This window comes from Accipiter gentilis, chromosome 16 (assembly GCF_929443795.1).
Source record: "Accipiter gentilis chromosome 16, bAccGen1.1, whole genome shotgun sequence".
NCBI lineage: Eukaryota > Metazoa > Chordata > Aves > Accipitriformes > Accipitridae > Astur > Astur gentilis.
The window spans coordinates 31,044,324-31,057,739 of NC_064895.1; the positions used below are offsets into that span (position 1 = coordinate 31,044,324).

The 13,416-nt window shown below is 45.6% G+C and overlaps 1 protein-coding gene across 3 annotated transcripts in view; it reads right to left on the reverse strand.

The window, feature by feature from the left end:
* Positions 1-13,391, reverse strand: part of IFT172 (intraflagellar transport 172) — a 38,947-nt gene extending 25,556 nt beyond the window's left edge. For all 3 annotated transcript variants that reach the window (XR_007508338.1, XM_049818932.1, XM_049818931.1), the window contains exons 1-15: positions 13,299-13,391; positions 13,080-13,223; positions 12,857-12,969; positions 12,238-12,277; positions 9,479-9,544; positions 9,015-9,094; positions 7,463-7,550; positions 6,385-6,599; positions 6,166-6,289; positions 5,010-5,105; positions 4,236-4,397; positions 2,459-2,512; positions 1,840-1,943; positions 1,085-1,167; positions 453-565 (exon numbers count right to left, since the gene is read on the reverse strand). Coding sequence is in view for 2 of the 3 variants with exons in the window: in XM_049818932.1 (XP_049674889.1) it covers positions 453-565; positions 1,085-1,167; positions 1,840-1,943; positions 2,459-2,512; positions 4,236-4,397; positions 5,010-5,105; positions 6,166-6,289; positions 6,385-6,599; positions 7,463-7,550; positions 9,015-9,094; positions 9,479-9,544; positions 12,238-12,277; positions 12,857-12,969; positions 13,080-13,223; positions 13,299-13,337 (1,521 nt within the window). In the remaining variant the exon portion in view is untranslated. The remainder of the gene's footprint in view (positions 1-452; positions 566-1,084; positions 1,168-1,839; positions 1,944-2,458; positions 2,513-4,235; positions 4,398-5,009; positions 5,106-6,165; positions 6,290-6,384; positions 6,600-7,462; positions 7,551-9,014; positions 9,095-9,478; positions 9,545-12,237; positions 12,278-12,856; positions 12,970-13,079; positions 13,224-13,298) is intronic.
* Positions 13,392-13,416: the final 25 nt, after the last annotated feature.

A 13,416-nucleotide genomic window follows, 5' to 3' on the forward strand; every position in this document is an offset into this window, starting at 1 on the left:
TCAGCACAAGCCAAGGGCCATATCGAACAAGCTATTTGTTTGTGACTATGGTGTTTTAAAGTTCATCTTACAGATATAAGCCAAGCTGTTGGAGAGAACACCTTTTTTTTAATTTACATGTTTAAGTGCAACATTAGGGTCCTAATCCTGAGATTAACCCACTTGTCTCCACCTCACAACAGAAGAGTCTATGATTTTCATTTTCAGGTGTGACGAGATGGAGCAAAATGTGTAGTAACTAGCTTCAGAATTAGCTATGACTTAAGACCAAACGTGCAATATTGCCAGCTCATGCAATCTGAACATCATCTATCTTTCTCAAGGAAGTGGTCAAAAAATTACCAGCACTTCAAATGTGTTTCTCACCTCCCTCCCTCCATTCAGGCATATCTGTCTTTACCTCTCCCCAGGCATGCCACCTTGCCACACTCCCCACAATGTGCCTGCCTCACCCTCATCTTCTTGTCCCTGAAGAGTAGTTTGTGGCCTGTTTCACTCAGCTCCAGCCAATCAATCTTGCTGTCATGGCTGATAGTGCCAGTGTTGTAGCCACCAACAAGGTCCACTTGGGAAGGAAAGAAAGAAGAAACAGTCTAAGTACCTAATGTGTCTCAAAGTGCTGAACATTCAATGCTGTCCTGTGGGGATCAGGTGCCTGGGACCCAATTAGGGCAGGACCCCCTGGCAAACACACTGTAACACGAAAAGCAGACTGCAGTGACATTTTATCTTGATGCCTTATCAACAGCAGGAACTCCCTCCACCCTTCTGTGAGCATGCACAGATTACAAGCAGTGCAGGCAGCAATACCATCATGCTGAACTGCACAGAATCTCAGGTCCAGGTCACAGTCACAGCCACCCCACACCTGTGTCCACTCCAGGCAGCCAACCTGCCAAAAGCAGGACAGCCTGGCCTCTACTGGTCTCCTGCCAGGCAGAGTGAACGCGAAGGGGGCCTTCAGGAATCTGCTCCCTGGTAGAGTGAATGCAATGAGGACCTTCAGGGATATGCTGCCTGGCACAGAAAATGCAAAGGGATCAGGAAGACTGGCAAAATACAGGGGAGGGAGGTTTACACTCACCTGTTGCTATAGTCTTGATGTCTATCAGATAAGCCAGTCTCTTGTTCTCCACGGCTCTCTGCCGTCTCTCGTTGACACGGACACTATTATTTGAAGGGAATGATGACCATTACCTTTACTACGCTCTAAATTCACAGGACTGAATCACGTAGTCCCTTCCAGTCTTGCCTGTAGTTTCCCCAGGCACATGGAGCCTCTTGCAGGTCTCTGACCTGTGACTCTTGCACAGTATCTACAGCGGCCTCAAGTGAGAACAAACCTTTCTGATTCACGGCTTCACTCCAGAAGCTGCCCCTTTAGAACCAGGGTCCCCAATAGCAAATTAGTTAGGCTGCTTCCACCTCCGAGCAGCCCATGATCCTCCCTTCTCTCGAATCAGAAAATGGAGTATGGTATTTCAGAGGGACAGAGGAGGTCCTGCTGGCATCTAGAGTCCCTGATAATGCTGTACTAGGACCAGCTGGATGCAGAGATCCCTGAGTACATGCACAGGAGGGTCCTCTTCAGCAACAGCCAAGGCAGCCTTCAATAAGCATGTATCAGAGGAAAATGGGCTCTTGTGCTTCTAAAACTTTACAACCATTAGATGTAACCGAGCAATTAAACCCCACCATTGCGCACTGTCAGAAGCAGATTACTCAGGTCCCAGTGTCTGGGGGCCGCATTACACAGAGTGGGACACTTCCAAGTGTATATATTTGAGGTCACTCTCACAAAATGCCTGTGCTGGCCACACAAGCAGGTGTAACACTTACCTGACAAGATGAGGGTTCATGAACTCTGTGCGGACAGAACCCAGGATGTCATTGCTTCCATATTCCACCAGTGTCAGCTCTCCAGCATTAAAGATCATGCAGACCTGAAGGTGAGAGGGGAATACGCTCTTACAGAAAAGCCAGGTAAACACACCAGTGAGGTGTGCAGAAAAGAACTCTGCTGCACACAAGTCTATATTCAAACCCTCTGGGATGAGTAAGGAATTGTCCTTGGCTTCCTATTGTGACTGCCAGCTTTTCCTCAGGGTTGCGGATTTTAGTTCTGGGCCTATCAGTCCTGCAGGAGCCAAGCTGTCACTGTGACAGCTGTATTCTGTATCTCCAACATCCTCTCTAGCTGTTGCTCTTTTATTGCTCCTCTCTCCTATATGTTATGACTTGTATAACTTGACAGTCCACACACTAAGTTTGTTCTGTACCTGGCATGTGGAAAAGGCAAGTATGGGGAGGAAGCAGATCACAATCTGCATGGAGAAGGGAAGTCCAGGAAACTGCTGAGAAACAGGGTTTTCCAGTAGTGCAGTTCACACTTTTTCTGCTGGTGCACACACAGCTTTACTCACCATTCATGGGTAGCATCCTGTCCCATCCAACTTACATTCTCATTGTCGAAGAAGAACCTCTCATTCCCTCCAGATCCTTGCCAGGCTACCTACAAAGCAAGGCATCAAGTGAGAAAATGCCAGCCTGACAGCTCCTGCAGGGAACCAGGTTGCAGGCATTGTGGTCCACTGTCCAGCTCTCAACCCCCACAACAGATAGCAAAAAGTACACTGCAGAAGGGATCATGTTCCAGCACTTCAGCTGTCAACACTGTTGTTCAGTCATTCCCAGCTTGCAAGCTCCTCACTTCCCTCTCCTTTTTTTAACCTCTGCTTCAGACTCCTGTTCTCTTTGTGTAGAATCTTATTGCCTTCTGGACAAGGGGCCTTTATGTACTCCCTCTAGCCTACTCTTTCACAGGCACTTCTCCACCTTCCTTAGACTAACTTTATTATAAAAAGCACCCCAACAGTCCCTTTGCCTCCATAAGTCTTCTCCACAGAATCAGTGATCAGTGCTACCATTTGTGGGGGCAGAATCTCCACACCACATGTAGCTGAAACCCTTCTTTTTTGGGGTCATGTTAGCAATGACTGGTCAGCATAGTGCCAGTGGGGGACCAAATGATTTGGAATTTGAGAAGAGCACTGGATAATACAATGGTTACTGTGATGACAACAGGTAAGTGGTCAGAGAGGCAGAAAACTGAAAGCCAAAGCTGCAGCTGTCCTCTTCACTCCTTGAGCAAGAGTTCCAAGTCACTGCTTCAACAAACTCCAGTGAGACAGCGTGATGGCAAAGGGACTACTCACAACCCTATTCTTTATAAGAAGTGAGTATAGCTGTGCAACTGAAAGAAAAACTTCTCTGTGCAGTATGATGTAAAGAAACCTGGGAGATTTATTCTGGCCAGATTTTCAGTTGGATTACCAAGTATCAGTATACTCCAACTCAAATCTGTAGTCAGGAGCTCCTGCTCCCGGCTAGGTTGATAAACACATCATTAGCCTGATTAAAAGTATATACCTGTGTGAACAAAGCAAATATGTCCTGAAGCCTATTTAATACTTTTATCAGACACTAACCTACTGCCCACATTCTCCAGGCTTGGCACATACGCTCAGCACTCAGTGCACTGTGAGGCTGATGTTATGGACAGTTTTGCATGAATTGTTTGGTACCAGAAATGATACTGGCATAAGCTGTGATACTGCAGTCATGAATGGTGTTTTATTTTGTTTTGGTTTGGTTTTGTTTGTTTTTATTTAAAAACACACTAAGATTCATACACTCACATCTGGAATGTACATATGTACAGCATCTAGTTTTGGGCCCCCCAGTACAAGAAAGACATTGACAAACTGGAGAGAGTTTAGCAGAGTGCCATCAAGATGGTTGGGGCTGAAGCACTTGGACTGCGAAGAGAGGCTGAAGGAATTGGGCTTCTTCAGCCTGGAGAAGGGAAGGCTTAAGAGACCTCTAATAAGGTGATGCCAGGCTTTTTTTTTGGCAGATGCACAGTGAAAGGGTGAGAAACAGTTATAAATTAAAACAGCAATTCCAAAGAGACTTAGGAGAAAAGCTTTCCCCTGCAAGGAGAGTAAAGCATTGAAACGGGGGACCAGAGGGACTGTGGGATCTGAGCAATGACATCTGAATTTAATATTAACCTTCCTTTGGGTAGGAAGTTAGATAAAAGACCTCCCAAGGCCCCTTCCAACCTGAATTATTCTATGATTCTTTGAAAATAGATGTATTGTTCCCACGCAGAAAACATATCCTTTGAGTTACAAAGTTAAGACACTCAAAAAATGCCACAGATTTTCCAGTACCTCACTGAGCTTGTTGGAGCTGATGTCACCCAGCAATAATGTGTCTGAGGTATGGGCCACCAGATATCTGTCTTTCCCCAAGATCTTCACCTCATCAATCTCATAACCATACTGGGATTTCAACACAACTCGAGTTCCTGTTGAGAGGTTCTTCACAATGACCTAGAGAAAGTGGGAAAATCCTGTATAAGGCCATGCACAGACGAAGAACTCAGACTTCTTTGCCATGGAAGATTATGCAACAGATGATACTTGGGTATTTAGATGTCCTCTCACATCATTTTACTCTGCTTTTTAAAGAAACCTCACCATTCCTTTTGTATGGGATGACAACTGTAGTAGCAGTGTGGGATTCTCACTTCTGCCATTTAGAAGTTTCTAGTTTAACTGGAGGACTACTTAGGCCCCCGAGGATAAGCCACCCTCTGAGAGTCCTGCTCTCTCTCCACTGACTAGAGGGGGGTGCCTAGACTCCTAGCTCACCCTTACTACCTGATTTTGAACGAGGTAAAGTTGGCTGAAGTTAAACCACTTAAGGAGCCTGCATTTGGCATGGAGGTACCCCCCACAAATTCACAAGCTAGGAAGTAAACTCCATTCTCTTTGCTCCTAGCCAATTTCCAGCCAGCCTTGACCCTGTCACTGGAATATCCCCTATGCCTTTCCCACCAAGTTGCTATAAACAAACCATAGGTGCAGAACTCCAAACACGTCTACTTTTAGCAAGCATCCCCTTTTCATCAAGAGACATTACCTCATTGGATATTCTCTTACCTGGCTTGGTCCCACATATGTAATTTCAAATTTATTTTTGTAAATGCTTCTGCGAAGGCAGCAGTCAAATTGTTCAACTCCTCCACACAGAGTGCCCTGGGGAAACAAACACATTGCACACAGTCAGTGAATTCTGTTAAGGAGAGATATTCCAGACCCTACTTACATGAGGAGGATCAGAGGTGAGACAGAAATCCACAGGTCCTGGCTGCTCTGGAGAACAAGGCTGAAGAACCCAAATGCATGAGGAACAGCCCTATTTTGACTTTCTTGAGAGAACAGAAAGATTGATAAATTCTCAGAGAAACAGAGCTTACCAAATACTAGCACGTACATGGGAGAGAAAGAGAAGGGGTTAAAAATCACCTTTATCCTCATCTTCCCCCTTATCCTTCTCAGTTTCCCACTCCTCCCTTCCAGAAGAATCCTTCCACCTTTATCTCTTTCAACTTCCCCATTCCTTTCGCCTATCTCCTATCTCTTAGCCCTTTCTCCTTCTCTGCAAGTATTTGTTCACATGCTCAATTAATTCTCTGCCTGCAAGTATTTTGAGGATTCTTGATTGTTGAACATAAAAAGATGCAAAAACTATTAAAGAAAAGTTGTAAATAGCAACCTTCCTAAATAATTTAAGTGCTTTAAAGAGTTATTCAACATAATAGAGACAGATTTGCAGAAAGATTAATTTAAAGAGCTTTAAAGAATTATTTAACTTAATAGAAAAAGGCAGATAAAGGCCCAACAGCTGAAAGTAGAAGACAGACAACTCTGAACTGAAAACATAGGACATAGAGTATAAGTAACAGATCAGTTTTTATACTGCTTCTCACAGGTGCTCAGGGGAAAGAATGCTCATGAGACTGCTCTAGAGAAGCTATGCTGACCTTATTATGCTTCTGTGAAAAAAGGAGGACTGCTGCTGCTTGTCCATGATATTTTACAGCTTCATACTCTGCACACCACACATCTGACTGCAGCAGTGTCTCTTGCACAAGGTCTTAGCCTAGGCACCTTGCATCACGCACCTAGGTGATGGTGTGACCACTCTCATAAGCTCTCCCTGTATCACATCACTTTGTTCTTAGGAGCACACATAAGACTGTCTGTCCCTGGTGTGTGACTCATGGGCTCAGCGTTGCTGACTGGTGATACAAACCGCACAGATGCGTGAACCATCCCTCTTCCATGCTAAAGCTGTGATGGTGTAGAGGTGAGCTATTTCTTTGGGTTTGCCTTCCTCCCAGGCACTGCGGCGTGGGCTCCAGTTCAAAACCCTTAACCTGTGAGAACAGATGAGAAAGCAAAGACATGAACAAATGTGTATGGCTGAAAAAAAAGCACTATAAAGGGGAGACTTTATCATCAGGCACCATACCTATCATAGCTGCCAATGACGACAGACTGACCACCAGGACTGGCAGCTGCTGTGGTGAATTCCTTCTCTGATGAGTCCCGGCTATAGTCAAAGGTTTGAATTACATTGCCCTCCTTCCCATAAGCTACAATCTTCTTATCGCAGCCTGCAGCCACAATGCTGTTGGAAGCCCAGGCAAGGGCATAAGGAGGACAGGGATGCATCACCAACTTACCCTACAGCAGACGAGAAAGAACATCCTGAAAACATGAACAGCTCTAGCCTCCAACTGGCCTCTGTATTCAGCTATCACAATGAGACCAGTATGAGGCCCTTCTGTAAAGTCCAATTCATGGGGGTTGCTTTGTCTGCGTGCCCCAGTTTGTAGGAAGGTAGAAAGAAACCAGAGCCGAGAGATGCATCAACTATTCCACTCATTCAACTGGGAGAGAAGATTGCTGACGCCAGTAAGAAGACCAGTACTGTTAACTAGACTGGGATGCGCTCTTAACACAGCAGAGTATATATGGGTCTTCAGCATAACATGGTAGAGAGCAGACATGCTCAAATTGCTTCAGTCAGAGAGAAAAGATCTGAGTGAGAATAGCATTCCCTTCACCACAGCCTGAAGCACAGAGACTACTCCTTTTGGGGAGGAGCAGGAGGCTCAGGAGACATGCTGGGTGCCTAGAGTACCCTGTCCACAGCCAGAGCGTGAACTTGGGATTCAGGGTTAACTGGGATAACTCTACATTGCTTAGTGAGAAGATGACAATAGCTGTTCCCTGGAACCCTACCCATTCAAGCATCATTCTCCTGGACACTCTAACATCAGATCTTTCCGGACACCTGAAAAGCCTTACGTCTCATACACAAAAAAGTAACCTCCCCTCTTACCACCCCACTCTGTTATTTCAAAGCATTTAGTCACTGCTCTGTCTTCATCAATGCTCCATAATGCCTATGCTAGCAAACACAGACTGCAGCTCCTCTCCAGACTTCCACTCCCTCCACAGCATGATCCCTTTCCAGAGGTCTTGAGCTGGGGAGTAGGCTGTGCAAACAGGGATTTTGCTGATTGAAGAAGGATCTTTGATACCTGTGATTCACCTGAGCCCTCATCATCAAAGAAGAAGCGTACTATGGTTCCATCTGCATGGCCAGACAGGATTCCCTTCCCCGACACACTGCAAAGAAACACAGACAGGATGATGCAATATTGCAGTAAAACTTGCACCTTTATTTTCATATCCTTGCCCAGAGGAGCCAGTCGCAGGGTCATTGTTGATGTTCCTCACCAAAGGAACCTTCACCAAAGACAATCTGGGTGATGAACACAAGAATATCTAGTACCTGTATTGGTGTCTGTAAAAACAAAGCACGCAAAAGTATGGAGACTGGAGAGTGGCCAGTTAAGTATCTTCATCATGTAAAATCACAATAACCAACTTCCTGTATTACTAAAATACAGAGAGGCTAAGTAACCTTAAGTGGAATAATGACTATGCACACAATTTCTTATAGCAAGGTATATCAAGCAACCCTTGCATTGAAACTGTTCCAGAAGTGAGGCTGGTTATATTGACACCAGAAATCCCTAAAAGCAACACAATTTAGGGAAAAAAAATCTAGACAAACACTCCAGGCCTAAGTCCATTATTTGCAGCATTAATGTCTTGTGTATTTCTTGGCACAAGCAGGGAGAAGAGAGCAAGGAAGAAGAAACAGGCCTAATGTAATGTACCTAGAAAGAACACACTTAAACAATGATTCAAGTACAGAATACAAATTCTATGAACACTGTAACAATCCAGGAATCACACATCTGTCTTCTGTTGATCGCAATCCCAGATTTGTCATTGATACCATAGCAATAACAGCATAAGTTTTGTTTAGAAATAAAATAAGAGGGGGAGAGAGTTGGGGGGGAGGATTGGGGGAGAGGGAGAGGAGGGCAAACAGGGAAGAGAGGTGGGGGAAGGGGGGCATGAAGAGACAGGAAGAGAGAGAGGAAATAGAAACCTTCTGGAATAGAGGCAAAGGCAGGCAGACTTTGGAGGGATTTCTCAGTGGCAGAAAGTCAGAGTCTTAGACTAGCTTTAGGTTTTTTTAATTTGTTTAGCACTCAAAAACCAGAATGACACCTTTTATTCAAAATCCTGCTGCTAGGACCATGACATATCTTAAATTTTTTAGGTAAAGGATACTAAAGTAGTTAAAATGAAAATAGTTTAAAATTGCACTTTATGGTTATATTTCTAATTATAGCCTTGTCACAGTTTTATCTGGCAGAATATTTTTACTTTTTTTTAGCCCTTAAACTTGACTAATTTTAATAATTAGCTAGGTGAAGCTGACAAATTTAATCTTTATAAAGTCATGGATTCAAATAAATCAATGTATGTAAGTAATCTCATGAGGACTTGCATCCTGAAATGGGGGGGGGGAGGGGGGGCAACAAAACTGCATGGGCCAGTGTGGCACAGGCAAGTATCAGATTTTAGGAAGGAATTCCTTTTGGAATCTTGACAAGGAACTGACAGCAGAAAGACCCTCTGGCAACCTCCCATACAGCCACCAGTTATGCCAGGGCCAATAGGGGGTAGGAGACTGAGCCAAAGCAGTGTAGCCTAAAGCAGTGCCATACTCACTTGGAAGTTAGGGAGACCACATAGGAATCTGTCCCATAAATGGTGGAAGACTTGTTGTTCTTTGTATTTGCTAAACGAACCTGAGAAAGAGAATCTGATCAATGTTGTTTCTGTCTGCAGGATGTGAATTTCCCCCAGTGTAACATCCCCAGAGGTTTCCCAGTCCATGACCAGCATCAGAAATCACAGGATGCTCATTGCTTTCTGGTAGGTTGGAGAAGTGGAAAAGTTGGAGTCACACTTGCACATATCTAGAGAGGCTCAGAAAAAGGACCAAATGATCCAGTAGAACCTCCAAGGACTGACTGGAAACAAGAAAGTTCAAGTCAGTGGTGTAATCCCTTTGTTGCTATTTCATGCCCAGGGCCACATAGTAATGGCTCCTACCCTGTAGCCCAGGTGCTTGCAGGCCCTGGTAGCCCCTGCATGGAAAAGAAAATCAGGCAAATAACAAGTTTCTCTACCTTTCCTTCAGCAAGACCAAAGACAATTATATTCTCCGCTGGCCACGATAAGCAGGTCACAGCACTCTGCCAAGGAGGAGGTAAAAAGAGAGTTAAGAGCTCCACCCTACTTAGCTTCTTGCCCCATCGCTATGTAAGACAGCTCATGAACAGTAAAACAACTCAGACCAAGAAAGAGAAGAGATGGGGGCATCTGGACAGACCTTAAAGTAGGATTGAGGCCCTACATGCTGAAGCTTAAACTAGATAATAGTGAGCTGGGGTAAAGTAACAGGCTTAGAAGGGCTAAAGCAGGGCATCAGTGTTATACCAGATGTGTTCAGTATGGATGCTCTTCTGAGAGGATTACTTATGGATCAGATGTGTAGTTTTCCAGTACAAAATCATGGATATTTTAAAAGATTTTTTGCAGCAACAAGAATAAAACATAAAAATAATTTGACTCTGCTAGCTTCTGTAACAGATATGAGAATATTTGTACATTGGATCTTCATTTGACGAATCAGAAATAGTCTATGTTTTCATTTACAAGCAAGACAGTTATCAGATGCTACCAAATAGGTCAGGTAGAAACAGGTTAATTGAATCCAAATCAAAGGTATTCTCAAAGTCTGAGGTAGGGGTCAGGATGAATAAAGCTGACCACCAAACCCAACTGTAAGAGAGGGCCAAGAGAGTTAATGAAACCGCTTCACATTTAAACTGAAGGATTTCAGTCAATAAGAAGGCTGGTGTTTGGCACTGTGCCACTAGCACTAGCCGCACTAGCCTCACTGGCTCATCTGTTCCGTTTTAGGCATCTGGGCCTGCTTTAGACATATATACACCCTCATTTATCCATCTCACCTTCTATCCCCAATCTTACCATTCACATCAGCAACCACAGCTACAAAGAGATACCAAAATGTCCCTGGATACCTAAGCTGCTCATAATTTATATGTCCAACCAATAATCAAGACCCATTTTTTATTATACCTGTTTCCCAGGCATCCATTTATTTCCCTCATTATCTGCCAGACCCTTATTTTCAGTCTAACACAACCACAAGCAGCCCAGTGGTAGCTTAGAAACAAGCCTCACAAAGTGGTAATGTGCTCAGCTACTAGTGCAAAGAAGTCAAACTTGCACATACTCATCCTGACCCTCTAGCAGGATGCCTTGCTTGCCAGCAGAGCTGAATAGTGTCATTGTATTCACAAGATGTATAAGAGTGCCCAACAGGTTTTGCAAATGGCAGGAGAGGGAAAGGGCTCAATAAATGATCTCTGATATTGACTGAACACACCAAAAATTCATAAATAACAATATTTAGTTACAGAAGAAAACTGGACACAGTGATAAAACCCCACACATAGATCATTAGAAAAAATAAAGGATTTATTATGATAGAAATAGTAGAAAAGACATGGGGAAAATAAGAGAATGAGAGAAAAGAGAAATGAACCCCTACATTAAAAATACAAAAAACTTTACGCATGCTGTGCACAGCATCTAAGCTTGTGAAAGGCAAGCAGCCTCCCTCCAGGCTGTTAGCCAGGTGCTGCAGCAAAGGAGAGCCAGAGGGGCAGGAAGCCAGTCCTGCCAGCAGAATGCCAGCAAGTGATAAACAATGAAAGGACTCTCCAGTGAGGCTACAGGTACCCACACCCAGGCTAACCACAACGTACAGGAAAGGGACAAGTGGACACCAAGCCCCTCTTGCTCTCTTTTCTTCATGACACTCTATTCCAGTGTCATGACCACTCAGCACAGCAGCTCAAAAACAGAGGAACAAACGCTGACCAACAGCTTTCTTCACATCGCCAGAGCAACAGAATTACATGGGGCTCCCTCTTGCAGTCAGCAGCAAGTATTCAGAGAGGCTAGAAGGCTCTCCTAAGCCACCCTAAGAGCAGCCACAGTGGTGGGCCATGACCCAACCCTGAGATGAAGGGGATTTGGCCCAGCAGGATGATTTCTCCTAACGGGTACTGGCTACTTCAGGGGCCTATCTAGCAGAGAACTTCTCTAGCGACACAGAGAAAGTGGGGGTCATAGTGTGATGGCAACTGGCTGGAAAGCCTAGGGCAGCTGCTGGACATTTGCTCCTGAAGGTAAAAGAAGTAGTCAGTGCACTGCATTTTCTCATACCGATGGCTTTCTATGCAAGGAATTTATAACACCTTTGCCTTTTCTATATACTTACATCAACCTCAGGAAAATCCTTGCGAGAGACCTACTGAGTAGACTGCTCTAACACATGCAGGCAGAGGTAGAGCAGCAGAACATGAAGAAGGCCAAGGAGATAACCTGACTGAAATTACAAACCTGAGACCTTTGAACATGTGGAAACCGTGCAGTTTGACTGAATTCTGCACACTTTACATTTTGGCTAACAGGGAATCTTGGGGCTTAGAGTTGCCAACCTGTGAAAAATAGTTGGGCTCAGAGTCTCTCCTATTTTTCCCTTTCAACTACCTTAAAACATTCTGTCCACTGATGCCTAAAGTAGTCCCCACAGTTTTGTAATTGATTGCATTGATAATTCAACAATTAATTACTGTGTTGTACCGAGGCATTATGAAGCCTCTGAAGCTTGGCAGGTAATACATGCTTCAAAATTTAAAGATTATCTTAGGATCTACCTACATCTTTTGGACATCAAGTACCACTGACAGTTTGGCCAATTACACCTGTAAGTATGAGCAGAGAGTCCTCCAATTGTCTTTATCCTACATATGCTGGAGAAAATGGAGTTAAACAGGAGTCTGGGTCTTACCGTTTGGATGAACTTGTTGCATATCACCTTCTTGTCTCCCCTGCAGAAAAGGTAGACAAAAATGACTACCGGTGAAGCTACTAATACTGCCTATTCTGGGTACCCTACTGTTTGTATTCAGTCTATTTTAGTATTGCCAAACACAGGCCATTTAAGTTTTGTACACTGGTTGTCTATCACAAGCCAACTTTGGGCAGAAAATTAAAAGAACCCCAACCCTTAAGTTTCCAAAATTCTGGTGACCTGAGCACCTTTAGCACACCAGGTGCCAGCAAATGAGGCTGAAGTGAGGCAGGTGTGTGCCACAGCTCCACATCTATGAAACGGGGGACAGCAGCATGGGCTTTACAACTACAGCTCCACAGAAGCTCAGCTGGCGCGTGCTCACACTGGGCTCCACAAGGGCTGTGTTCAAGGAAATCCTATCTGCTGCTCTCCACAGAAACATCTGAGTGACTTCCTGCAGGTTAGATGATGTGCACCGCAGCATGTACTGGGCTGAGGACCAGGCCAGGACACTGACACGGGTGGCATCAACGCCCAGAATGCGCACTGTACAGCAGGAAGGAGAGTGCCACCCCCTCCTCACGGGTGCTGGACACTCCACCGCCAGACTCACCACTCCTCTCCAATCCTGTAGACGTAGACAATGTTGTCTGTTTGGCCAATGGCGATTTTGGTGGAGTCCGGGGAGAAGGCCATGCCTTTGACCACGTAGCTTTTCCTGCCATACTGTGGAGAGGACGGCAGCGTGAACCACAGGGGAAGGCTGGCCTTGCCCCAGGCACACTTGCCCAGCCCACAGATGGCCGTGTCCCGGCGGCAGCAGGCCAGGCCCTCACCTTGGCGTCGGAGGGCTTGGTGGAGAACTTGTCGCGCCGCTCGCCCTGCTCATCGTACAGCAGCACCACCCGGTCCGCGGTGCACACAGCGAACCGGGCGCTGCTGGCCGACCAGGCCATGCAGGTCACCCGCGCGGTCCCGTCCTGCCAGGCACACACAGCCTCAGCACCGCCGCCCCCCGGCCCGCTCCCTCCCCGCCCAGCCCGGCCCAGCCCGACCTGCGGGGCCAGCAGGGTCCGCACATGCCGCAGCTGCATCGCGCCGAACGCCGGGAACGGGACCGGCACCGGGAACGGGACCGGCACCGGGACGGCCCCGCGCCGCCGCTGCCACCGC